General features: G+C 38.3%; 3 protein-coding genes across 5 annotated transcripts in view; 1 reads left to right on the plus strand and 2 right to left on the minus strand.

Moving 5' to 3' along the window:
- Positions 1 to 12575, minus strand: part of LOC139119073 (UDP-glucose:glycoprotein glucosyltransferase 1-like) — a 34473-nt gene extending 21898 nt beyond the window's left edge. Inside the window, 11 exon segments of the mRNA XM_070682697.1 lie at positions 207 to 293; positions 816 to 879; positions 1510 to 1601; positions 2611 to 2771; positions 3714 to 3814; positions 4377 to 4549; positions 5144 to 5324; positions 6364 to 6476; positions 7476 to 7609; positions 8621 to 8837; positions 12529 to 12575. Coding sequence (XP_070538798.1) covers positions 207 to 293; positions 816 to 879; positions 1510 to 1601; positions 2611 to 2771; positions 3714 to 3814; positions 4377 to 4549; positions 5144 to 5324; positions 6364 to 6476; positions 7476 to 7609; positions 8621 to 8837; positions 12529 to 12546 — 1341 coding nt within the window. The 5' untranslated portion in view covers positions 12547 to 12575.
- Positions 12576 to 12766: 191 nt separating this feature from the next.
- On the plus strand, positions 12767 to 18241 carry LOC139119072 (WD repeat domain-containing protein 83-like). The gene is made up of 4 exons (XM_070682696.1): positions 12767 to 13355; positions 14766 to 14960; positions 15298 to 15521; positions 16151 to 18241. Exons 1-4 carry the CDS (start codon positions 13004 to 13006, stop codon positions 16292 to 16294), a joined length of 915 nt encoding a protein of 304 aa, XP_070538797.1. The 5' UTR covers positions 12767 to 13003; the 3' UTR covers positions 16295 to 18241.
- Positions 18242 to 20127: 1886 nt separating this feature from the next.
- LOC139119071 (leukocyte elastase inhibitor-like) lies at positions 20128 to 24096 on the minus strand. Of its 3 annotated transcripts, none has more exons than XM_070682692.1 (2): positions 23959 to 24096; positions 20128 to 22867 (listed from the first exon to the last, which is right to left on the minus strand). In XM_070682692.1, exon 2 carries the CDS (start codon positions 22822 to 22824, stop codon positions 21589 to 21591), a length of 1236 nt encoding a protein of 411 aa, XP_070538793.1. In that variant the 5' UTR covers positions 22825 to 22867; positions 23959 to 24096; the 3' UTR covers positions 20128 to 21588. The 3 variants fall into 3 exon arrangements, with proteins under 3 accessions (XP_070538793.1, XP_070538794.1, XP_070538795.1); XM_070682693.1 differs by lacking the exon at positions 23959 to 24096 and adding an exon at positions 23550 to 23697; XM_070682694.1 differs by lacking the exon at positions 23959 to 24096 and adding an exon at positions 23181 to 23288.
- Positions 24097 to 24509: the final 413 nt, after the last annotated feature.

The following is a 24509-nucleotide window of genomic DNA, read 5'->3' on the forward strand; positions in this document are numbered from 1 at the left end:
AACACGTTTCAATGAGTTGAACACCATAAATAACAAATGATTTGAAAAGATGGTGATTTTTTTTCCGTTTTTTGAACTTGATTTTACATTTTTGTTTTGGAAATAATGAATTGGACTCAAGGTTCAGTAATTTCATGATCAATGACCTGAGGTCAATGGTATTACATCATTATAAGTAAGAGAACATGATGAATTTGACATCCTACCTCCACAGCATGGTCTCTGATATCCACAGCATAGGAGTCTTCATCGGACTGGATAGATACTTGCATAATCTTATTCATAGTTTCACCCTGAATTTGCAAAATAAAATTATGGACAACTGATTATTAGTGTTACAAATTTCAAACACTTCAATTTTCCTATCTTTTATTCACATACTGAAATTAAAATTCTTTCACTGTGCGAACATTCTATCTGAGACACTGTCAAATGTGGAGGTGAATGGATATATCAGAGTGTTTGGTAAACTTCCTTCCTTCTTCTGGCGGTTGAGTATCATCTGTGAGAGTCTGAAACATCAAAAGCCCAGTCTAGCCTGTGTCTGTCTTTCTTTATTGTCTATCTGTCTGTCGCATAATTTCTTGTTTGTTTTAATCTATATGAATGTCTGTCCATGATTGTCTCGTGCAGAGATACACATTGTCTCTGACAATCTAAATTTAATAAATCACATTAGTGCACCTTGCAAAGCTAGAGACTGTTGGTAAAAGAAAATAGCACTGTCAAAGACAGCTCTTACAATGTCAACTGCAATTTCTCGAACTCTGGTCATGACGCTCATGATAATGAATTTAGAAGATGCATGTCTGTACCTCAAGCCCCAGTGAATGAAGTCCCTCCATGAGCTTGGCTTCACTTCTCAACAGATCAAACAACCTGAAGGGAGAATTGTGAGAGGCATGTGATAAAACACATCAAGCATAATCGCGACCACTACACTACACAGTGACATTGAAGGTTGATGAATTTTCTCCGCTGGCGAGGAGTCCATGTATACTAGTACTCTGAATCAGGCTAGTTTGGACTGTGACATGATGTTGAACAGTGGAAGGCAAGACAAAAAGGTAATGAAAAAGGAGCGAAAATGTCTTCTCTGAGCTCTTTGCATTTTGAGTTGATCAACACTGACAAGTTTAGATTTACATTATCAATTCACTTGCCTGCATTCAAAGTACCCATATCACTGATTTTTACATGCTATGCCAGGCAAAAAAAGATGTGCTACCAAATTTTTACAGTACCACTGACATCCATTGAGTGTAAACAACTATTAACCTGTTCATCCCCACTTTCTGGTAATCAGGTGCACCCTCACAAAGGGTTTGGGCTGACCCATAGCGATGAAAGGGTTAAAAGCACATCTTTTTCACCGAGTAGATTTGATGACCATTATTCAATATTTCAAGGAACAATACAGCTGTCACTAAACATCCAGTGCATTAAGAATGAAAGAGTTTTAGCGCAACATAATATTTTAAACATGAGCTATATGTCAGCAGTACTTACATGAATGGATCTGCGATGTCGGTATCCACTTGAAGGCCATTGATTAATACCATAGCTTCACCTGGCGACACTCCTGCACTTCTCTCTAAATACTGTAAAGGTGAAACAAAGAAGAGCTTTCTGTCCTCAAAGGCAAGAATAAACACTGGACTGACTGTATTTCTATTGCCTTGCATAGATGTAAACTTCCGAGCTTAACCTAGTATGCACCTCGAAAGTGAAAGACTTAAACTTTTGCTCAAACTTTCCTCAAGGAATCTTTTAACCATTCTCTTTCAAAATCAAGAATAAAAATCGGGGGTCACCGTGCAAATTTTGGTACTAGAGAAACAAATACCCCAAGATTTACCGATATTTGAAATTCAAAATGGCCGCCATCCCTGTGTTAACTCTATGGAGAAAAATAAAATTTTCGAATTTCGAAAAACTAAGCCGGTGAAAAGTTTTCTTTCACCAAGAGCTTTAAAATGAACCCCCACAAGTGGTATATCAGAAGAGAATTGTAAAAGTTTGAGAGTCCGAATGTCTGTCCCCGAGGTGCGTTCTCTCTTAAAGGGGCAGGCTTTTTATCAGCTTCATCTCTGAGCAAACTGACTGTGCACAAATTTCAAAGGAGGACAAAGGACTAAAATCACTTTAATAACCAATCTCAACAACAACTAATGCGCGAACCAGGGATTGAAGACTGCCCCTTTACATAACGCCATGCATCTGTACAATAAAGGCCTTCAGAATACCCTAAATTTAATGTATCATTTGTACATGTGTATATCAATACAACACATTGTGTGGCAGTCCTATCAGTATGAATTAATGAATATGGTAATATCCTATTTTTATCCCTTTCACTGCAATGGTTTAGCCAAAACCCATTGTTGCCAATGGTGATTGTGGACCTGTTTACAGTGAAAAGGGGTGAATTGGTTCAAAATCTCACCACATATTGGTACATCCCTATTGTTTTTATTAGGGAGGGTAGAGATCTTTATAATGCAGGGCATTGGGGTGTGAGGAAACAGACAATGAAACCAACAGGGCATTTTCTTCATCAGTTCACCACACTGTACAGATTTTATTGTAATTGCAGGTGTTCACACTTACATCCTGATTTCTTCTCATTTCATCTCGGACTTCTTTCTTGACGTGTGTCTTGACCAGTGACCTGGCCTGAGTCGGGAAGTTCTGGCTGGTGTCCCTCATGACATGGAGGGCGTCCTCTGGTGGTGACGACAGCACCCTCTGGGCAGCTTGTAGACTGATGTCTGTGGAGACAAAAAAGCAGTGATGGTACAACAGCACACAAACACCGAGCCACTCTGCTCGTCCACAAAAGAAAAAGTATCACCTTTGCTACAGTCCTATACAGTGTAAAACTGCTACATTTAACCTAACCAAGGGATATCCGGGAACTGGTTAAGAGGTCAGCTATCTAAGATACATTTCTAAATCATCAAACGTTCCTTAAGTCTTCTGATTAGACTGTGCACCTGGTTTGACAACAAATCTGGACCATTTCCGGAAAAAGTGAAGCTAATGAACAGTACTGATGGGTGTTACAACAATTTTTAACTCTTTTGCTACCGTGGTTTGATCCAATCCCATTGTTTTCAATGGTAAAGTTGGACCTCTGCAAAGGGAAATAGGGGTGAAAGGGTCAAAGGGCAAGTAGCTATAACTTTTGATGATGTTTTCACAATTTTGTTGTCTATATCAATCACAACTTCTTTTTTTACTCCCCAAAGCATGTTGAAACACCAAGTATTTAGCTTGTCAACACAGTGTCTATATGTGTAAAATGGACTGTCACTGTACATTGGAATCCTAGTTCAAATCAGAATTTACTTTTTCAACAAATAACAATGTACTTCACACAAGTACAGGCTGAGTTGACAAGCTGTGTTACTATGTGTCTCACTATGCTTCGGGGAGTTGAAGAAGAAACTGTGGTTGACATTAAAAACCAAAATCATGGAAAAAATCATCAAAGTTACAGCCACTGGCCCTTTCACTGCCCCAAAATTTCTAAATCAAGTCTTGCAACGTTTATTTTGCTTTCAATCATTCACTGACAAGTAGGAGAGAGGAAAAGAATCTGGACCAACTTTGATACAGTTCATTGACATGTGCTTGCAAAAACGCATGTTTGTTTAGATTCTTACTCTCCCAATAAAGTTTGTAGAGAATACCATGCTAGAGAATCCTACCTTGCAGTTGCCAGACTTTCAATGGAGCCATTTCATTGGAGGTCTCGATGAGATGTGTCCTGAATGCCTTCAGCTTATCTTCCAGCTCCGGATGCAGTTTCCTTGGCAACAAAGCACACAAACATATGATTTATAAAAAAAGCATTATACATACAACCATTCAAACGGACGGAGCAGCCATCTTTGTAATTGCGCTGATCATTTTTGTTTGAAATCAGGAGTTATTTGAGCTACTTCACTGATGAAATATGTGGCCATCAGTCATCAGAAATTTGCTGTAAAAAGTGAGTCTAGATATTGCACACACTAATACTTCGATGATGTAGTTTATGATATGTGTACATACAGAAAGAAGTTGATGTGAGAGGCATCATGCCAAGTTGGTAGGGTATTGGAATCACAATAAAAGTAGGGTGAGTTTGCGAGTTGGGTATTACATCATACACATATGGGCAGAAAGCAGACTTGCTATAGCAGACTCGCTATCAAATGCGGTAAGTCTGAGCTTCCAGCTTGGGTCATAACCCTTGAAAAAAGCACTACACTCTTCATTGCTTAGTTAGGCAGAGGGTGATTGATACATTATCCTATAAATGGGCTTCTTGCCTGCTGGATGATGGGGTGATAAAAACAGCCCTGAAAGAGACATGAGGCAGTACTTACCTGAGAGTTGTGAACTCAAAGCCTTGAACTTCATCTTCTCCCTCTGGAATGAAATCGTCATCCCCTGCGGCACCCTCTTTAACCTGACTGTCATCGACAGCTTTGTACTCCGTGCTTTTAATGGCTAGCTCCACACCATAACCAGAGAGACGGACCTTATTGTCTGGCTTATCCTGCAATGGGGGTTTAAACAGAAAGTGTGATGGTATGGGGTGATAAGATGATAGGACAACATCATGAAAGGGAGTGTTTACTTGACTTCTTGTACACGTACATGTACCATAATTATTTGACTCAAGGTAAAGACACCACTGAGAGATACAAAGGTACAATGCTATCCAGACAAAACACATTTGACATATAAATGTATGCCTTTTATCAACAACAGAGCTCTCTTTATAATGGTAAACACTAAACCACTTGCATCCTTCAAACCAATATGGCACAAAACTTTTCATCAACTCTCATCCTGGATGCATACAAAATTAAGCAAAATGATACAGTGTTCATGGGACAGTGTTAAGTCCACATTTTGGTTCCAAGACTTTTCAGTTTTTAGAAAGACTCTTACTTTTCGACACAGACGGAGTTCAATCCCTGATATTCATACGATGAGAGGATTTTGCCTATACTCTTGGTCACAGGCACCTACCTTTATATCAGTCACTACAAAATGTCAGGCTAGTTCAAAGACACTGAAACAAACTCTTCAATCGACAAAAAGACAGATCCTAGAATTGAAAGGTACACAAGATTATGAAACTTACCTTCACATAATGTCTGAGGAGGTACATAATTTCGCCTTTGTTCGCCAGTTGGCGGAGCTCCTTATGAAATTTTGGGAAGTCGGACTCCGGGTTACCAACTTGTCCGTAGAGTACCACAATGACATTACCACTAGTAGAGCCTGGATATTGGTGGTCAGTTTTAAAAACACTAGGTTTTGTCCTGGGGTGAAAAAGATGGATACTTAATCAGTGCTTTCAATGTCACCGTTTCTTGTTGTCTTTTCTGTGGCTTGCCATGACCGAAATTATCGCAGTTTGCTATTCAGACTGCAGGGTTTGTTTTAAGATTTACTTGAAATTGCTGATAACTTCCATGAAACTTTGACATTTATCAGTGACTTGTAGCAGGCTGATAGTCAGCTGTCGTCAAATACCCTCAACTGCAGGGCTCACATACATTGTGTATCAATTGTGGTTTATATGCTGTGGGGCTCTTTAAAAATGTCTGCTTGATTTGATACAGTACCTCTACTGATCTACAGTATGAGTGTGAGTGTGAGTGTACAATAGAGATACAATGTGCCTGTCTCTGATTAGCTGGAAGTCACTGATAATTATTGAAGTTTCACGTAAATGCTAAAACATCATGGACATCTTAACAGTGAATTGCAATAGATACAAGACCAATAATGCTGCTAAATATCACCCCTGTTAAACAAAACATTGGTTTAGTCCTTTTGTTCACACTTGAACAGCTCTGGTCCTGCACTGCAAATGAGGCAAGTTTTGGGTGAAAAAAGTGAATACGAAAAATTCAGGGGTTTCCAAATTGACATTTTGGATTCAAACAATGCAAAGCCACACAAAACTCAAGAAAAGCTGACCAATTTAATGCTTTGAGCACCAAAGGCAATGTTTGTCATCTTTATCAAATATACCCTAGTTAATTTTTTTTCAGATTTTTGCCAAAATTTTGGGTAAAAAAACTGTAGCAAATGAAATTTGATATTCATTTGGTCCAAAATTATAAAAAAATTACAGAAAAACTCATAAAAATTGGTAAAATTTTGCACAAAAATTTTTGCGGGGAAAAAAGTACAGCAATAAAAGAGTTAAATTCTAGACATCCCATAGTCATGTTGCTGCTGGGAAAGCAAATTAACTACATTGTACAATTGCTGCAAGGCAATTTATTGGACACAATTGATTAATGTACCAGTAGATATAAACCAAATAAGGCATTTACATTGACAACTCACCTATCACTGGCTGATGATATCAGGGCTGGCACATCTGACAATGTACATGTGATTTCACCATGGATGTCTACAAAACTACTACACCCACTGGGCGGTGGCAGATCATTTGCCATCTGCAAGAGAAAACGAACATTAGTTCAAATTTGATCTTCTAGCTCCCAATAACATTTTGGTTAACTATTGATTGCCTAGATGAATTTGGTTGAAAGCGTGTGAAAATTTTTCTTATTGTCAAACCTATCACCTACAATTTCACTTGACTAATCATCTTTCAATGTCCATCTTCAGGATGGCGATGTTTTATTTTTGCTATATTTAAATTACACTTTCAAAAGTCACTTGTCTTGAATTTGTGATCGTTTTAGTGAAGTCATGGACAGAAAACATATCATCAAAATTAGACTGGACAAAATGGATTATTTTCTACTGTAGTTGACCTGTGAAAATTTTGATGTTCGATGATTCAACATAATATTTGATCAGAACTGACACCATGACTCGAGTGACAGATATATACATGTTTGGTGTTGTATGTCCCGAGGTTCTGACATTAACATATCCACAAGCCACTGACTGAACTATGATGCCATGGTACATCTCCACTTAAAAAATTTACATAAAGTGGACATTGTTATGTAAATACACCATACATGCAAAATTTTGTATATATGGACCTATCATACATGTCACTTTAAGTTAGGAGAATAAAAGATACACAGATAGAACATACAACATGAAAAGCATTGACACATGAATTTTTAGCGTGTGATGAGACTAAGCGATTTCAGTTAACATTCCAATTTTGTTATATTTATGTACCAAAATCCCCAAATATCTTAATTTGTACAATACCCATCAAGAAGTAACACCAGTAATTTTACTCCTGGAAATGAAATCTGTAAAGAATTTGAACTCAACATATACCATTATTTTCAAGTGAATGTTGCGTGGTAAAAGACCCCTGGAGTGACACATTCAGAGATTTTGCTTATACAATTAAATATGTTGAAAGTTTATATCTAACAAAAATGCAATACAAAATTTTTTCTATGCAGACAGGACAGTATCCATCCTGTATAAAGGATTAACTTTGATAATGGTAAACAGCTTACCTGATTAAACATTTCAATTTTTGGTGAGTATGACCTTATCGAAAGTGCAAATTTTAATAAATTAAATCTAATTGGGCTGACTAATCGCTGTGCATACTTCATCCCAAGATGGTAAATATCTTCATCTTGAGAATCTGGGCGGTAAAAAGAAAGGAAAAAAGAAATGTGTTTTTCCCAAAAGTGCTGATATTTTTAAGGATTAAAGAGTATTGACACCGCAGAAGGAATTGGTGCCTTGTTGAAATCCTAGAAATCTGTGAGAAAAGCACCCAATCAGCAATATTGCATATATTTTAATTTAGCGCTCACAATGATGAAAATCAATAAAGGAAACGCAAATTACAGCCTTAAATCATATAAATAAAAGAAACGCTAGTTTTCATTTTTGCCACAGGAGACCATAAAGTCCACACACTTATATAGATGATGACGAATTCATTATATTTTTGGGCAAACTGAACATATGCATTGACAATATGTTTCTGTTTCTTTTATTTGCACTGACCAAAGACATGGCAATACGTGTACAACAGCGACTGGTGTATTCTTAACTAAAAAAATTATTCAGCATTGAATCTGCCATCTTTGTTCAGGATAACACATAACCTGACAGAGTAACCGCTTCAAAGGACCAAAGATCTCGAAAATATGATAAAAAGCACAAGTTTACCTCTTTCTTACTAGACCAGACAAGAGCACTAGCCACCAAATATCGCGGCCGTTGATATTTTAGTGCTGCTGTATCTCTTGCATGCTCACACGCTGCATGTTTGGTCATCAAAATGTTGGCATATTCAAATTTTGACTTCGAAACATATGCCTTACAATTTGCAAAAAGAGGACTACATGCACAAAGAGGACGGTCAATTTACAGGTTTTAAGGGACTGGGCGTAAACAGCAGCAAGACTACATGTTGAAAGGCTTAGAGTCAAATAATTAGATCTCTCATTTTCCTACAGACACTAATTTCCACTCAGGTTTGAGTTTGACTATGTATTTTGCACAATTATCCACTATATTGAATTTCTCACTTGCATAAATCTAATAATACATACTGCAATCCAGAAAGTTTACTCAATACAGGAGATTTTCATTATGAACGAAATACTCAAGCATTTGAAACAGGTCATTATTCACTTCTTACCTGCTCCCAAAGTTTTTCCCAAATCGATCTCAGCGATGGAATTGACGAAATTCCAAAACTGATCATTGCCTTCTTCAGCGAGAAACTCGCTCACTTCTAAGATGTACGGCGTGTTCTTCCATTTGGATTCTAACAGTGCAGTCACTGATTTTGATCTCACAGACACTGCTGCTGTCTGTTGCACCAAGAGAAGTAGTGTCCATATCACTACAGTGACCTGGAGAGCAAAAAACAATTGTACATACATTTTTAGAACACCATACAATCTCATCACAGATTGAGTGTAGCGAAACATGTTTGTCTCAGACTGGAAGTGACAGACACTGGTTTTTGGTCAGTGATCCTCAATAATATACGATGTTATTTTATGACAGCCATTAAAGTAGGAATAAGCCTGTAAAAAACAATTTGCAATGTACACAATATGTTACTGTTTACATATGCATTCAGGTCTATATTAACATTCACTTGTCACCGATGACATTAATTGGACATTACACACACAGATTGTGTTAACCCTTTGACTGCTGTAAATTTTCCCACCAAAATTTTTGTGCAAAGGTTTTCTATTTTTATGAATTTTTCTGAAATATTTTTATAATTTTGGATCAAATGGACATCATATTTCATTGGCTACAGTTTTTTATCAAAATGCTGGCAAAAATCTGAGAAAAATTGACTAGAGTAATATTTTATAAAGGCAACAAAACTTGATGTTGGCGCTCAAAGGGTTAACAAGCTGAGCACTGAGTATTTCCACATGATTTTGGTAGTTGGACAAGAGTTTATATTTTACCATAGTGGAGATTTCCTCTCATTTCAGTTGTATTTCAGAGCCAAATAGCCGTGATTGCCTTTAGGTTTTGTTAGAAAGCCATATGCTTGGGGGATATCAATTTGATAAACAGACACAAGACAACTTAAGGTAGTTTGCACATCGAAATTGAAAGGCTTTATATAAATATTGGGCTTACACTTTTGCTCAAATTTCCGCAAGCAAACTGTCAACCATATTCTTTCAAAATCAAGATTAAAAACTAGGGATCACTGTGAAAATGTTTTTAAAAGTGAAACTAATTACCCAATATTTAACGATGTTTAACTATACTAGACACACAGCCTTGGGTACAAGATAAAGGGATTCTCTCTTGAGATCTCTACACCAAAAGTTTATTCCTAACAGCTGTCAAGGTTACCAGTGGTTTCTTAGAAATGCTACAAGTCCAAGATTATCCACAAGGGGGATATGTAGGGGTAGGCCACCCCTGTGTTTTTGAAGCAATCTATTCATATGTTTGTATCAATACAGAAGAATATATTTTCACAACAATGGAATATGTAAGTTATGTATTGTTATGTAAACTGGCGATTGCCTGTTTTTTCCAAGCTGTCGAGAGCACTGGAGTTTATGTCAACAAATCTATCTCCACTCTAGCGCTATACTATATCTAACCCCTTTTCACATTTTAAGTAATTTCATGTCCTAACATAAGGCCAGTCGGAACAAAAGTTAGAACAAATAACAATATTAATCATTATATCATACCAGTATATTGATAGGGCAAATACAGCGATCTGATTGGTCAAGACATGAACTGTGGTATATTCGCGATATAGCATGTTTGGCACACAGGTGGCTCTCGGCAAGAGCAAAAATCATTTTGGACGTTCCACACCAGAATTTCAACATTATGTTATGATAAATGGCAACAAACCACACCAAGCGATGGTATACCACTCAATTTTGACCAGTTCACTCAATATAAGCACTCGCTATCGCCTTGGCATATATGTCATGAATTGGTCAAAATCTTGTGGTATACAGTCGCTGGGTGTGCTTTATTTCTTAACTGTCTACTACTACACTCAGTGTGACAGTTTTCGGACGACCTCAGTTTTCGGACATTTAGTGATATGCTGTTAGTTACACTCACTTCGCTCCGTATCGATAGCGTTTTACAGGTCATGTGACCTCATATTAGGTCAGGTGATACTGTTGTCTCGTTTTCGATAGTTTTTTTTTGTAGAAGCTATTGAGGGCACTACGAGCGGCGGTAACAAATTGTCGTCTGACACCGCGTCAGTGATACTGTCAACATACTGCCGTTAGGTCAAAGTAACTGAAATTTTGACTAAAGTCCTGATTTAGCATTGAATTTTGAATGTGGGGGAGAATAATGATTTTGAAAATATTCTTTCCATTGTTCGCTACGATTGCATGTAGTTTTAACGAAAACTGCGCAGTTGTTTCGAGAAAAAAAAGTACATTTAATGAACGTAAGAAGTATACAAGTTTTCGGACAGAAAATATTTAGCATGTGTAAACGTAGTAACGGTGACTTACTGCGTAAAAACTTGACAGGTAAATAATTCCATACGATGAAATATACTCGCTATTTTTATTAAATAATGCCTGTGCGATTCTAATACAAACAAAATATGCAACGGAAACAATTATAAGTAATACTCACTGAACAAACTTAGCGAAGTAAGCCACACCGTACGATACAAGGTGCCGAAAGCAACACACAGAGAGACAGCCCGTGTCCGATATCTAAGCGCTATTACACGTCGAAATATAGTTGAGTCGTCCATGGATTAAACATAACTAATTATCATGAAATATTCTTATACACAGTTTTCTAAACACATCGAAATTAAAAATCGGTGGTTTGAAGTTTCAAATTATCAATAATTAGCTCCTAATCACATTCCAAACACGACGTCCGATTACTGGGATTGCAGTCCGATTATTACGCCTTCAACATGGGATCAAAACTTTGGCAACTTTGACCCTGCAATACCACTCCCGTCTGTCAACTGAGTTTGAGGATAACCACAATAAAGTTTCGAAAGGTATGGTAATAAGATTTCATATTGCTGGTCATTTACGAAACGACTTTGGGCGAAATTCACTACCCTGTCCGAAAACTGTCACACTGAGTGTATTGTTGCTGTAGATCAGTCCCACACAACCACTCGCAGTGTGTGTTAACTTTGTGTGCGTTACATCATCTTCCCCCCCTCTACAGTTTATAATTACATCAAAGGCAGTGGTAGCCTATAGCCCTGCGTACGATGCTGTGTGTTACCTGCACTGTATGGGGGCCGTTGGTAGTGGCAGGCCATACAACACCTGTAACACAAAGCATCGTACACAGGGCTAAGGCAATTACTATTGCATTGCATGTTTTCTGTTGATGAGAATGACATGTTCTATTGACCAGACCATAGACTGTTCAACTGACCTGGTCTGGCCTCTTGCTAATTGATTTTGCGAGTTGTTGCTGTTCAGATCGGTTCAGATTGGTTGAGTCTGTTTCATTAATTAGTCATCAATACTAGTATCAATTTCGGTGTACAATATGTGTAATAAACGTGCACATAAGTACACTGATTCCTGAAAAGGTACGGCTAACAGAATTATCAGAGAATCCATTCTGAGAGTGAGAAAAGGGTTTTTAAAATCGTAGACAGTAGAACCGAGAACTGTCTATTCAATGACTTTTGCTCAGTTACTAATTCCAAATCTGTCGCAACGAGATCAGTGTTTTAGAGGTTTTTGTCAGCATATATAGGGACTACATTAGTTATATGTAGTATTTGTTTTGCGTGCTCGTATTGGTATTGCACGCGTACTTTCCAGGTGATCAGCATGACGCGGAAGCGAAACTGACCAATAACAAACGAAAACGTGGCTTCCCTGCATCGTAAAAGAGTTTACCATGGTCCATACTACACGCTCAATCGAGGGGGCACGTTTCGTCAGTTGCAATGGCAGAGAGCATTACTCATTGGCAGTGTGGTATCATTTACTCTACGGCTAAGCTGAGATATTCGCAAAATCGTGTTTCTTGCTGATCCGGAAAAAATTAGCAAATGAACAGGACCGGCATTTCAGGACTCACCTTCACAGTCGCCGCCATGTTGAATTTTTTCACTACTTAACTTGTTAGAAATTAGTAAGCTACTAGATGTTACCTTTTTATACTGCATGCGCTACTGTCGTGAGCGCTTGATTTGTCGTTAAAGTATTGCGAACAGACACTGGAAGGAATTTTTCAGATTAGAGTTTTGTGTATACAGAAAAAGCTACTTTCTCTGTGATTCGAAATCTTTAATTTAAAGCCCGCCGCATTAAATATTAGTGTGAATCTGGGTGGTTGATCTAGAAGCGGAAACATTGAAAAGTGCATTTTCGTTCGTGCTATCTAGGAACAACAGTGAATGTAGACACAAGCTGTGAACTTAGTAACTTATTGAGGTCAACATCGAAACGTAAGCTTTATTTTGGACATTTGGAGCCGAGCCACTTTAGCTTATGCGCCCGGCGCGGAGGATATATATATGCCCATTCAAAGTTGTGGTTCTTGCTAGTTCTCTATGTCGGACTTGCCAACAAAACTAATCAACACATTAGAGTGTAAGCAAGGTGCCGTGCGAGCGATACGTTTTAACGTTGACGGGAATTACTGTCTCACTTGCGGGAGCGATAAGTCGGTGAAACTCTGGAACCCTCACCGTGGGCTCCAACTCAAGACGTACCAAGGCCACGGGTACGAAGTTCTGGATGCGGCCTCGTCCTGTGACAATAGCCAATTTACATCGTGTGGGGGCGATAAATGTGTGATACTTTGGGATGTCGCCACTGGACAAACTACGCGAAAATTCCGCGGACACATAGGACGTGTGAACTGTGTCAAGTTCAATGAGGAATCCACAGTTATTTTGTCCGGTAAGTATCGTTTATACAGGTGTGGGCCATTTGCCCATTCATCTACTGTAGTACCGTGACTACAAACAGAATCCGTCCACAGGTTTGTTGCAGAGTAAAATTTGTTGCTATGGTAACAGAGGACACTGTTGATGACGGCATCAAAAACAAATAAAGTGTGAATTACTTTAGCGGGTACTGGTAAGGTAAACCTTTGACGATAAACAACACCACATATATATTTTTAGCTGCGCATTTAATTTATATAACTATCTGTATCAATCTATCTTTCAGTTAATTTTGCGTTTCAGTCTATCCATATATTGAGGTATTTACCATTTTTACCAAAGGCTATGGCTGCATTTTTCTAATATAGAATATTTTTATTTATATAGAATATTTTTCTAATATATGCATTTCTATTGCATTAAAAAAATTAATCTTATGCTTTTATAAGAAAATAAATATGATCAGGAACATCTTTTACCATACATTCTAAAATATACCAATAAAATATAACAAGTACCATGTCACTTACATGAAAGACATGGGTTATCATAGCTTAACTGCGTGGCAGGGCTCTGAGTTAGCGGCGTTATACAACCCCCCCCCCCCCACCCCCCCGGCCCCTGGCCATATAAATGCTGGTCCCAGGCCGTATAACACCAGTAACACACAGTCCTGCCATGCAGAGCTAGTGTTATCTTAGCATAGGGCAGAATGACACCAATTTGCTTTAACCCTTTCACCACTATGGTTTGGCTCAAATCCTTTGTTATCGATGCTGATGATTGAGGGCCTGTATACAGGAAAGGAAAATGAACAGGCAGGAAATCTAACTAGCCTCTTGCTGGTCTGCAAGATGTATGGTGTTATTTGAAACTAATTTCAGTGGTATTCAAAAATTACAGTTTCCTCATAGAATTTACAAAGGTAATACTGTATCGTGGCTAAATATCAATAGAGATAAGCTGATTTCATGATTGTTTGATCCAAAACTCCTTTTCTTTTGCCACATAGTTTGGAGGACCAAAAAGACTTAGAATGCTACTCTTTTCCTCATGCAAAGTCTGAACAAAGCTTAAATTGTATTTTATAAGATGTTCATTTTATAAAAAATGTATGTCAATCTTGCAGTTATTGAAAGAGGGAACTTACATGAGTTGTTGTGAGACATTTCCATTCGTTCAGAAAGATCAAGAGTAAAACATACATCTTCTTGAAATTACATGTAACTTACAATCCAATTGCATGTAGCGTTCGCCTCAGAAATTTTTGCCAGAATGATGGCAATTGTAAAGACCATTATTAGTAGATGGTAAATCCAGACCCTGGCTTTGCCCGTGAGCAATAAAAACATCTACAATCAAAATGGGCGGTGACAAACAGTCCTTTAAATCACATATCATTCTTATCTTCCAATTTTTCCAGGTGCTATTGATTCTACTGTCAGGATATGGGACTGTAGATCAAGGCAGATGGAACCCATACAGGTTCTGGATGAAGCCAAGGACAGCGTCACTTCCATAGCTGTATCGGATCATGAAATATTGACGGGGTCAGCAGATGGAAAAATCAGACGGTATGACCTGAGAGTCGGACAACTCTTTGCTGACTGTGTTGGAAGTATGTGAACTTTCATACATTCTGTGCATAAACACAGTACATTTTACACATATTCTTCTGTCACACTACATGTCAGGGTTCTCCACGAGGGGAATTTGAGAAGTGGGCCAGCCCTTTGTTTTTTTTGAGCAATCTATTCATATGTTAATAACCATACAAAAGAATACATTTTCCCAAGGCCAAAGTAAGAATATGCAAATTGTGCATTGATATGTAAATTGGTCTTACAGGGTACTGTTTCCATTTCAGTTTACTCATGGAAAACTAAAATAAGTATTTTTTATAGAAATTGAAAAATGTGCTTATCACATTCCAATGCTTTTGCCTTTCAACCCAGAACCAGTAACTTGCGTCAACTTCACAAAAGATGGCCAGTGCGCCCTCGTGTCATCTCTGGACAACACTGTGCGACTCCTCGACAAGGACAGCGGAGAGTTGCTAGGGGAATACGCTGGACATAGCAACACGCAGTACAAGATTGACAGCTGTTTGACGGAGACCGACACACACATAGTCAGTGGTTCAGAAGACGGCAAGATTTGTTTCTGGGACTTGGTTGAGGTATGTCTCTCTTCGATGGAGTAGCTACTCAAACTTTTTAGCTCCCTGTGAAAATAAAATCAAATTGTCAGTAATAGTAATACCGCAGACTGCATGGCACCAAACACATTACTAGGAAGCGCAAACACTTGATAATATTGCACAGAAACATGACTGAGAAATTAGTGTTGACAATTCGAAATAATATTTGAACAAACCAGCCATTGTTGTCTGAGTCTGAGAAGGGCTGTGAAAGCATGCTGGTATTTGTGAGATTAGGAGAAATGGTAACCGATATGAATGCTATGATTGATTTAGTTGGTTTCTCATCTCTTTTGCATGATACACTAGATTCTGTTTCCAGTTTTGGGAACAGCTTTACGTGTAGCAGGGGTAACTCAATGCCAGTAGTTCCTGGGAAGAGGAGAATGTTTATAGTTCATACATGTCGTTGTTCAACTCCATATCCTGGGAAAAAAATAAGGAAAAGTTTCCAACTTAGTTTTCAAAACAAGCATATTTTTCTTGCTTCTAAAATTTTCACACTTCCTGCAATGTGTTCTATAACTACAATTGTCGCCCAATTGACCAGCTGACTGGATTCTCGCTTTGCTCAATGCTTTTTCTACTCAATTTCAATTTGTCTTCAGGGCACTATGATCCAGGCTGTCAACAAAGCAGGAAGGGGACCAGTGCATTCACTGTCTTTCCATCCAACAGAGAGCTGTCTACTGACAGCATCTGAAACAGCATACAGTGCTTGGAGAGTGCAGTCCTACGAAGAGACAGTGTAAATAAGCTGGCCAATTTGATAGATTGTGGCCAAAGGTGCAGGAGAGGCCTTACACAATGCCATATCAGACTCTCGTTTTTCGTCTGCCTGATGGCGATTATGAGTTTGGTTGAGGAGATGACCAACACCAAACAATTGAACTGATTTTGGTTGGTGAGATTATGAAGAACAGAACAATTGACATCAGTTCATTTGATGAGATGGCGAATATTCAACAATTAACATGAGTCACCATCCCTCTCTGACTTTACATGCTTTTGGAGCATTAAAGGTATACAGTCACCTGTAATCTAAATATGCCCATATATGGTTGAAGGGGCGTTCCTTAATATTCAAAATGCCTATGTGAGGGCGCTGTTTTTTAAAAGCGGCCACCCACTTAAAATCTGTGATTGGTTAGATTTTCTCTTTCCGTTCTGTGGCAAAATTGGAACAGGTGACAGTATACCTTTAAAGAGCCAGTGGCTGTAATTTTGGGTGATTTTTTCACTGTGTTTCTTTCGTATGTCACTTGCAAGTTCTTGTTCTACTCCCAAAAAATGTTATAACACCCACTATTTTCGTGTGCCAATACAATGTTTATACATGTAGAATGTACTGTTACTGTTTATATTTGAATTCTAGTCGGGACCAGAATTATTGAATTTATTGCACCGTTATTCAATAGTAACAATGCAGTTTGTACAGTTTGAGTTGACAAGCTGAATACTGTGTATCTTAACAAGAAACTTCAGTTGACTGTAAAAGCAAGAATAGTTGGAGAGAAAATCACCAAAAGTCGCAGCTACAGGCCCTTTATTATCCAATAGTAATTGAATTTACAATCTTTCTAGTCAGAAGCCATTTAACATAACAGATGCTGTGTGTTGATGTGTTTCATCATTTCAAATCAAACAATGGGAAAAGATGGATTATGAAATACGTGACTATTCATTATATGCCTGAGGTCCATTTACAAATGCAATACCTTATTGCATCATCAATCCTGCTATCCTCCCCCCCCCCCCCCCGCCACTCCATCCAAATTACAAATTGTTCTATTAAATGAAGAAAGAGTTCATTCTGTTTGTTTGCAAATTGGTAGAACGTCTGAGGACTTGAATAAACATGTCATTTTCTCTCATAAATCCCAAGTGTTCTATCTAGCTGTTTTTGATTCAAGTCTGTTTCACGTATGTTGTGATCAAAGGTAATGCTATTCTATAATGGTAATTCTATGAGTACTTTGTAGCATTGGAATGCAGAAATTATTTCATGTATATTGGTATCATGCTATATTTGGCACGGGCCACAATATTGCCAGCTTTGTGTAAAGTCTCCAGTTTTATCTGACCAATCTCCCTAAATCTTGAAACTTGAATCGTTGTTAAACCTTGCTGAGTTTTGTTGAATATCTCTTTTGTGAACGCGACATTTATGAAAACATGAGTAATTAAAGTTCAAAACAAACTACAAGTTCAGTGTTTTCTTCAGGTATATCTCACAGGGGGTAATGTCGCCCTCTGCTTGAAATATGCAGGGGGATTCAGTCCTGATGAGTTAAGGGAGACAATTGGTATAATAAATTATGCAAGTTTAAGTTATACAAATTGAAATGTTGTTCAAGGTATTAGCAAATTAACGTTATAGCATTGATCAAATGTCGAATAAAAGACACCTGTATCTCAGCCTTGTGCAGATAGGAAGCTTGTATCATGTTACTATGGCTACATATAGTGAATTACATCAACTATATGATGTTACATCGTAGACAGTAATCATGCAGAGGAGTGCCGCTATAAATCATGATTTCAAAACTCACTGTAGAACGGTGACATGTGGCATGCATTTGTGATTATTGGACGGGGGGATTGCGATTAGATAGGGGGAATTGTGCAAACGCACAACCTGGAGAAAACACAACCGAGTATAATTTTTATATTTAACAATAAAGGCAAATATTCAGAATATAGATGGGTATCAAAGAGATACATGTCAATTCAAATGGAACTTGGGGAAGTTATAGGTATTCAGATCTGCAATTTCATCTAACTTTGGCAAACCATAAACAACTACATACAGTGTGGAAATTGTGAAGCATAACCCTGGAGAGGCGTCATCCAATAGCAACCAAGCAGACAGTAAGGATACGATGTATCAATGTCTTGTCAAAATGTCTGAAATTGATCACTCTTGTGCAAAGATTACCATTAGAGAACCAAATTGCCTAAAACTTATACTATTTGAAATTCAAAATGACCATCATTTCCTGTGTTATTTTTATCAGGAAAAATTAACTTTTTGATTTTCACAAAAAAACAAAGTAGTGAAATTGATCCCACAGGCTTCAAAATGAGTCCGCTAAAACAGAAAGCTATTGGGGGGGGGGGGGGGAGTGCCCAAAAAACCGCCCCCCAGATGCATATTGTCAGAACTGACTTTAAAGATGACCATTTGTCATGTCGAAAATGAAATGACTGAATATTGTTACACCATATGGATACCAATTGCATCTGCCATCATCAAACATCTCTGACAGGCATCACAGAGGGAGCTTTTCAAGCCATATTTTGGCTGCCTGTGAGTGATGTACCCAGGCAAATTAACTGATAATTTATTTTTCCATGTGGTAATTTCACAGCAATTGTAGCTCTGATGTAGATGTCAGTGTCTAAACCCAATACAAATACACACAAGATGCTGAAAACTCTTCCTACATCAAATTAAGGTAGTATGCACCTCAAAAATGAATGAATCAAACTTCAGCTCAAATTTTCCTCAAGGGATCTTTCAACTATCCTCTTTCAAAATCACGAATAAAAATTGGGGATCACTGTGCAAATTTTTGTACTAGAGAAACAAAGTACCAAAGACTTACCAATATCTGAAATTCAAAATGGCCGCCACCCCCATGTTAAATGTATGGCGAAAAAAATGTTTTCAATTTTCGAAAAACTAAGACTGGTAACGTTTTTCCACACAAAATGCTTAGCCCCCACAAGTGATACATCAGGAAAGGATTGTAAAAGTTTGGGAGTCCCCAAGGCGCACTCTGTGGTGCAAATATCGAAAGAACATTGCTTGTCCTGGTAAGTTTTTGGAATGGCCGCTACTGCAATAAATGCATGTTGTCATAACCAATGAAAATTATTGCTATTTTACAGTGTAATCATTACTTTTGACAGGACTGTGTTGCAGATAAGTTTGCAGATAGCATTAAGGTAGTATGTGCCTCAAAAGTGAAGACTTAAACTTTTGCTCAAACTTTCGTCTATGAAACTTTAAACCATTCTCTCAATAAAGTAAGATTAAAAATCAGGGGTCACCATTAAAAGTTTGGTACAAGAGAAACAAATTACCCAACATTTACCAATATTTGAAATTCAAAATGGCTGCCATCCCTGTGTTAACTCCATTCGGAAAAGCAAAATTTTTGATTTGAAAAAATAAGCTGGTGATTTTCTCCTTACTCAGAGAGCATTAAAAGGAGTCCCTGCTGGTGGTAGGCTAGAAAAGTACTGAAAAACTGAGTCTCAATATCTGTCCATGAGGCACATTCTACCTGAATCGTCTCTGCACTTGTCTTCCCCATAGAAGACCAGCAAATGGAAAGAATATATCAGAACTCTAAAAAGTAATAACAATTTGTAATGGATCATAGCATCTTTCTAGCAAGTTACGCAACTGTGAACACATTCAATTCACCATATTGACAGTAGGTCCATATTATACTGTGCAAAATTTGAGAAATTTTTGACCATTTAATGTCAGAAAACTGTATTCTTTCCTCACACTGAGGCTTCATGTTGTATTTTTTATTTTTTTAAAATAAAAAAAACACTTTCAAGCCAGCCAAGTTTTTCATGAATGCTTTATTATGAACGCAATGTGCTGTATCAAAGCTAACACAGTAACCTCTTAACTGGCAACACTCATGTTGCGACACACCCTTTGCGATTAATTGTCTTATCTCAAGGGTCTCATAGAAAATGCTACTACATACAACATGCAAACTTGTATATAATGTGAAAGGAACATTTCATGCCATCAATGTGGCAGAATCAGAAAATGTCTCTTACAGGTTTGAACAAAATCACTGAAATGGTACCTTGTAACCAAAAGTGCATACACAACAGCAACTCTTCACTGTCCTTGTTAGCTGGGCATGACACAGTTTGAACTTATCATGACCTTAAGGGCGACATTAGGTCTTCGAAAACAAGAGACACATTTTGAACTTATGACCTTAGGGCAACATTAAGTCTTTGAAAACAAGAAGGCAGTCAGAGACGAAACATGGCACACAGCATGGATAAGTGAAAAAGAGGCACAGATGGCTTCATGGTAATATTGCAAATAATACTGGTCCTAACTCACAAGAGAGTTGATTCTTTGGCAAGTCATTGTTGGCCCTATACTCCCACTGTTATAAATGGTGCTATCAAAACATTTGATGCTAGTTGAAACAGTTTCAAGCTGGCATCATAAACAGAAAAATCTATTCATTTTATGAAAAAGATGTGTTGATCAATTCAAGAAAAGCATTTACATCAAAGCAAAAAGTTGAAAACATAACATGCACTTGTGTCTGGATTTCATATCAGGAAATTGAAATCAGATATTGGCAGTGTGTAATTCCTTTAAATAAACGTAATTTTATTGCTTGTCAATTTCTATTATTCTAATTCTCAAATCAAGGGTCCATAGTCACATGAACAGAAGGAATAGTTGTCCACGCAAGAGGGAAAAATATTTTCATGATAATTTTCTTCTCTGTTTAAAGATGGGAGTTAAATATATCCTGTTGCCTCACCTCAGAGAGGGAAAATAAGGCACAATGGTTCACATATGACTCTGAATCATTTAAATATTTGCGAAAAAATTCCTTTGACTACAGACAAATAATGAGTGAATGCTGGAAAGTCAGAACTCTTTATTTGAGAAACAGCAAAACAAAATTTGCACATTTTTTCATAACTTTTACATGCACTTCATATTTTATGTTGTAGAATATGACAACTGTATATTTTATAATCATGGCAAAAATTCAAATTTAGCTGCTATGTCATATTTGTACAAAGTGATTGGAACAACTCATATAGGTGTACAGTTTGCAGGATTTTGATTGCTTAAAGCCTTTGAATATCAAATAGAGAGTATTATAACATTGACTGATGAGCTTGTACATGTGAGGTTTATAGCACATAAAATTTAGATCACTTGAATATTGAATATTTGTGTTGAAAATAATATAACAGATCACCTTGTATGAGACTGATATAGTGATAAGTTTATGGATGGAATGAACAAAACAGTCTACAGTTCATCTCTGCCATTGCCATCGGTTGGAGGGTTGCTGTACCGTCCCATGAAAAGTATTGTTCCACTACGATTATCTCGAATCAGAAATATGAATGGGTGGTTTGCGTTGAATTGAAGGGTCATGTCCATCATCCGCGAGCGCATCACGGCAGCAGTGGCAGCGGCTGCTTCGGTGCCTTCCTCGTTCACTTCCACGAATGACTTGTGGATGATCTTGGAAACGTAGAGTCGCCGGTCGTCGGAGATGCCCGACAGATTGGCAACACCAGCACGGAAGAGGTCGCTCATGCCCAAAGCAGCTAACTGGTCGTTCAAGACAAATGACTGGGTCATCTTGAACTTGGGGATGGACACTATGACAGTGGTATTGGCCATCTTCTTGGCCCAAGAATTCAGCTTGTCAGCATCCAGCCTGCTTTCAACTTGATCAAGTCCCTCCATTTCTCTTGGCAGAATCACGACCATGCTCAACTGATGGCTTTTGTACGGCAATTCCAATACGTCACAGTTCAAGCTCCTGTCATACTTGTACTTGAACTTGCCCTTCTGGTGCATCATGGGTACTTCTGTGGTTTCTTCCTGGGAGGTGTGGAATTCTGTAGGCATGGTGGCCTCATCCATAAATTTGCTGGCCCAGGTACCTTTAAAGTAGATAGCATTCACTAGCACAAGCACTGTCATTGGATCCAGTGCCCCAGGAGTGATCAAGTCTTTAATTTTTCCTTCAGTTTGCTCCTCAACCCAGTTATTTATCAGCATTCGAGCCTCTTCTGTCTTTCGGGCAAAGTCCACCGGTTTTAGTTTGGCGTTGTAGTAAGCTGCAGTAGCATCCAGGAACTGTTTCAGAAATTCGTAGCTGTCTTGGCCGAAGAGTCGGTTGGCAGATTTAAGAGTGTAGAGACCATCTGGTGCATAAAGCAGGCTTGTGAGGTCCTTGAATGCTGAGTGAATGTCATTCTCCTCATATCCATGCAGCTGCAGTACGTCACTGATCTGAGTGGATGTGTTGCCTTCCGCTCCAAGATGTACCATTGCCAAAGCCGTGGAGATACTCACGGGCGAAAAGAAGACATTGTCACCATAGCGGCTTCTGCTCAGGGACCGGTACAAATTCAGAGCAAAATTGTTGCTCCGCTTTGCCAATCTGAGGACATCATGGGAGACTTCAGAAGCTGTGAGCACACTCGCTGAAAACAGCACGACAATGAGAGCGAAAATTCTGGCCTCCATACTGTGGATGTTGATTATCAGTGTATCAGCTATACCACTATATCTGGAAGGCAAAAGTTAGACCACGTTTTAATATTGTAGAAAATTACTGTTACACAGAATCTGACCCTACAACAGTGCTGTCTGGAATTTGCTGTGAAAGAAAGCTTTTATACTTTCTAGGTATGCTAATTTTCAGAATGATAAACTTTTACATCACAAATAATGTTACATGCCTGCATATTAAAAAGAAAACCAGGAAAATTTGTCACATGAAAACTGAATACTGCTAACAATTGTACTGTAAGACTTGTCTTCACTTTCCTCGATACTCAGTTACAAAGAGCATCTATCTTTTCCCAACATTGATGACATACTGGTAGTTTTACTAGGTCGTTACTTCGCAAGTCTAAACACACAGCGTTCTTTACGGAGAGTGGAACTATGAAGAAAGCAAGACGTCCGTCTGGGGATTGTGGTGGCGCAGCACAAATGACTGTGAGCTTCTGGTCTATCTCGCCTGGCGTCTGCCGTCAGCCAATTTACAGTGCATGGAGCGATAATGGCCCGCCAATGCATCGAATGTGATCATAACGCGAGATGTGACAGACTGTAGACTTTGTAACTGAACTGTAGCCGAACTGTAACCTGTGACCCGTAGCATTTTGGCGCAAATTAATACATAACGTAAACATAACATGCATGTATACTAATGTTAAGCTTTATGAAACATTGAGTGACCTTACTAAAACTTTGTTGTACAAGCCCACCGTAGCGCTACACTGTACACAACTGGAACGCAACTCTCGTCTGTTCGTCTGGGTGACCGGTGATATGATGTTGTAGGCAAACAAAGACAGCGCACCGACTACATCATGGATATGGATCTAGTCATGGGTCGGACCATGGATGTTCTTCTTTCAATAATGCAACGTGTCAGTTTGTCAACAGACCACGTCAGATATATTTACGTCAAAGAGCAAGCTTTTGCGACCATTTCGACACAAATGTACAAACTTCGTCTTCGGTTGAGCAGACGATAAGTTATTAAAGTACATGTACAACTACAGGCAAAACTTCCGCAAGGACGACATAATTTCTGTGTTGAAAGAAATACTTTCTGAAATAAATGAACAAGAGAATTGTAAGACTTACATGTATCAACCCATAGGTTTTCTAGAAAATGGCATTAGCTATAAAGAAGCCTGACCGTAAGTACTTCCGTGGTATCGAATTTACTCACATCCTGTTTGCTCAGAATCGTCAAACGAATAATGACCGCGAGAGCTGTAGAGCGCCCTCAACATATTGCAAAAAAGTCCACGTTATCGCTCAACAGCGTTTACCATGTATCTGTTTATTAAAGGGATATAGTCGTTGAAACTGCGCCTGTGCGAGTTCCTTGTTTACAAACAATGTATTTCGTGCACGATATCAAGATGCACCTCATCATCATAGCTGCAACATTTACATTATACGATGATAGATTATGACAGACATGTTTTAACTGTCATCAATCACCATTGTGCCTTGGATACATTGTTTCCATGGGTCGTATGGGTCCCATACGACCTTTGAGCGCAGTTCCGACGACAATGTCCCTTTAAGGTGGAAGTAGGATCATAGGGGCTTCAGACTGACTAACCAAACAAACGAACATGAATCGATAGACTGACAGAAAGACTGGATAATTTTATTTATTTATT

This window comes from Ptychodera flava, chromosome 19 (genome assembly GCF_041260155.1).
Source record: "Ptychodera flava strain L36383 chromosome 19, AS_Pfla_20210202, whole genome shotgun sequence".
NCBI classification, from domain to species: Eukaryota; Metazoa; Hemichordata; class Enteropneusta; family Ptychoderidae; genus Ptychodera; species Ptychodera flava.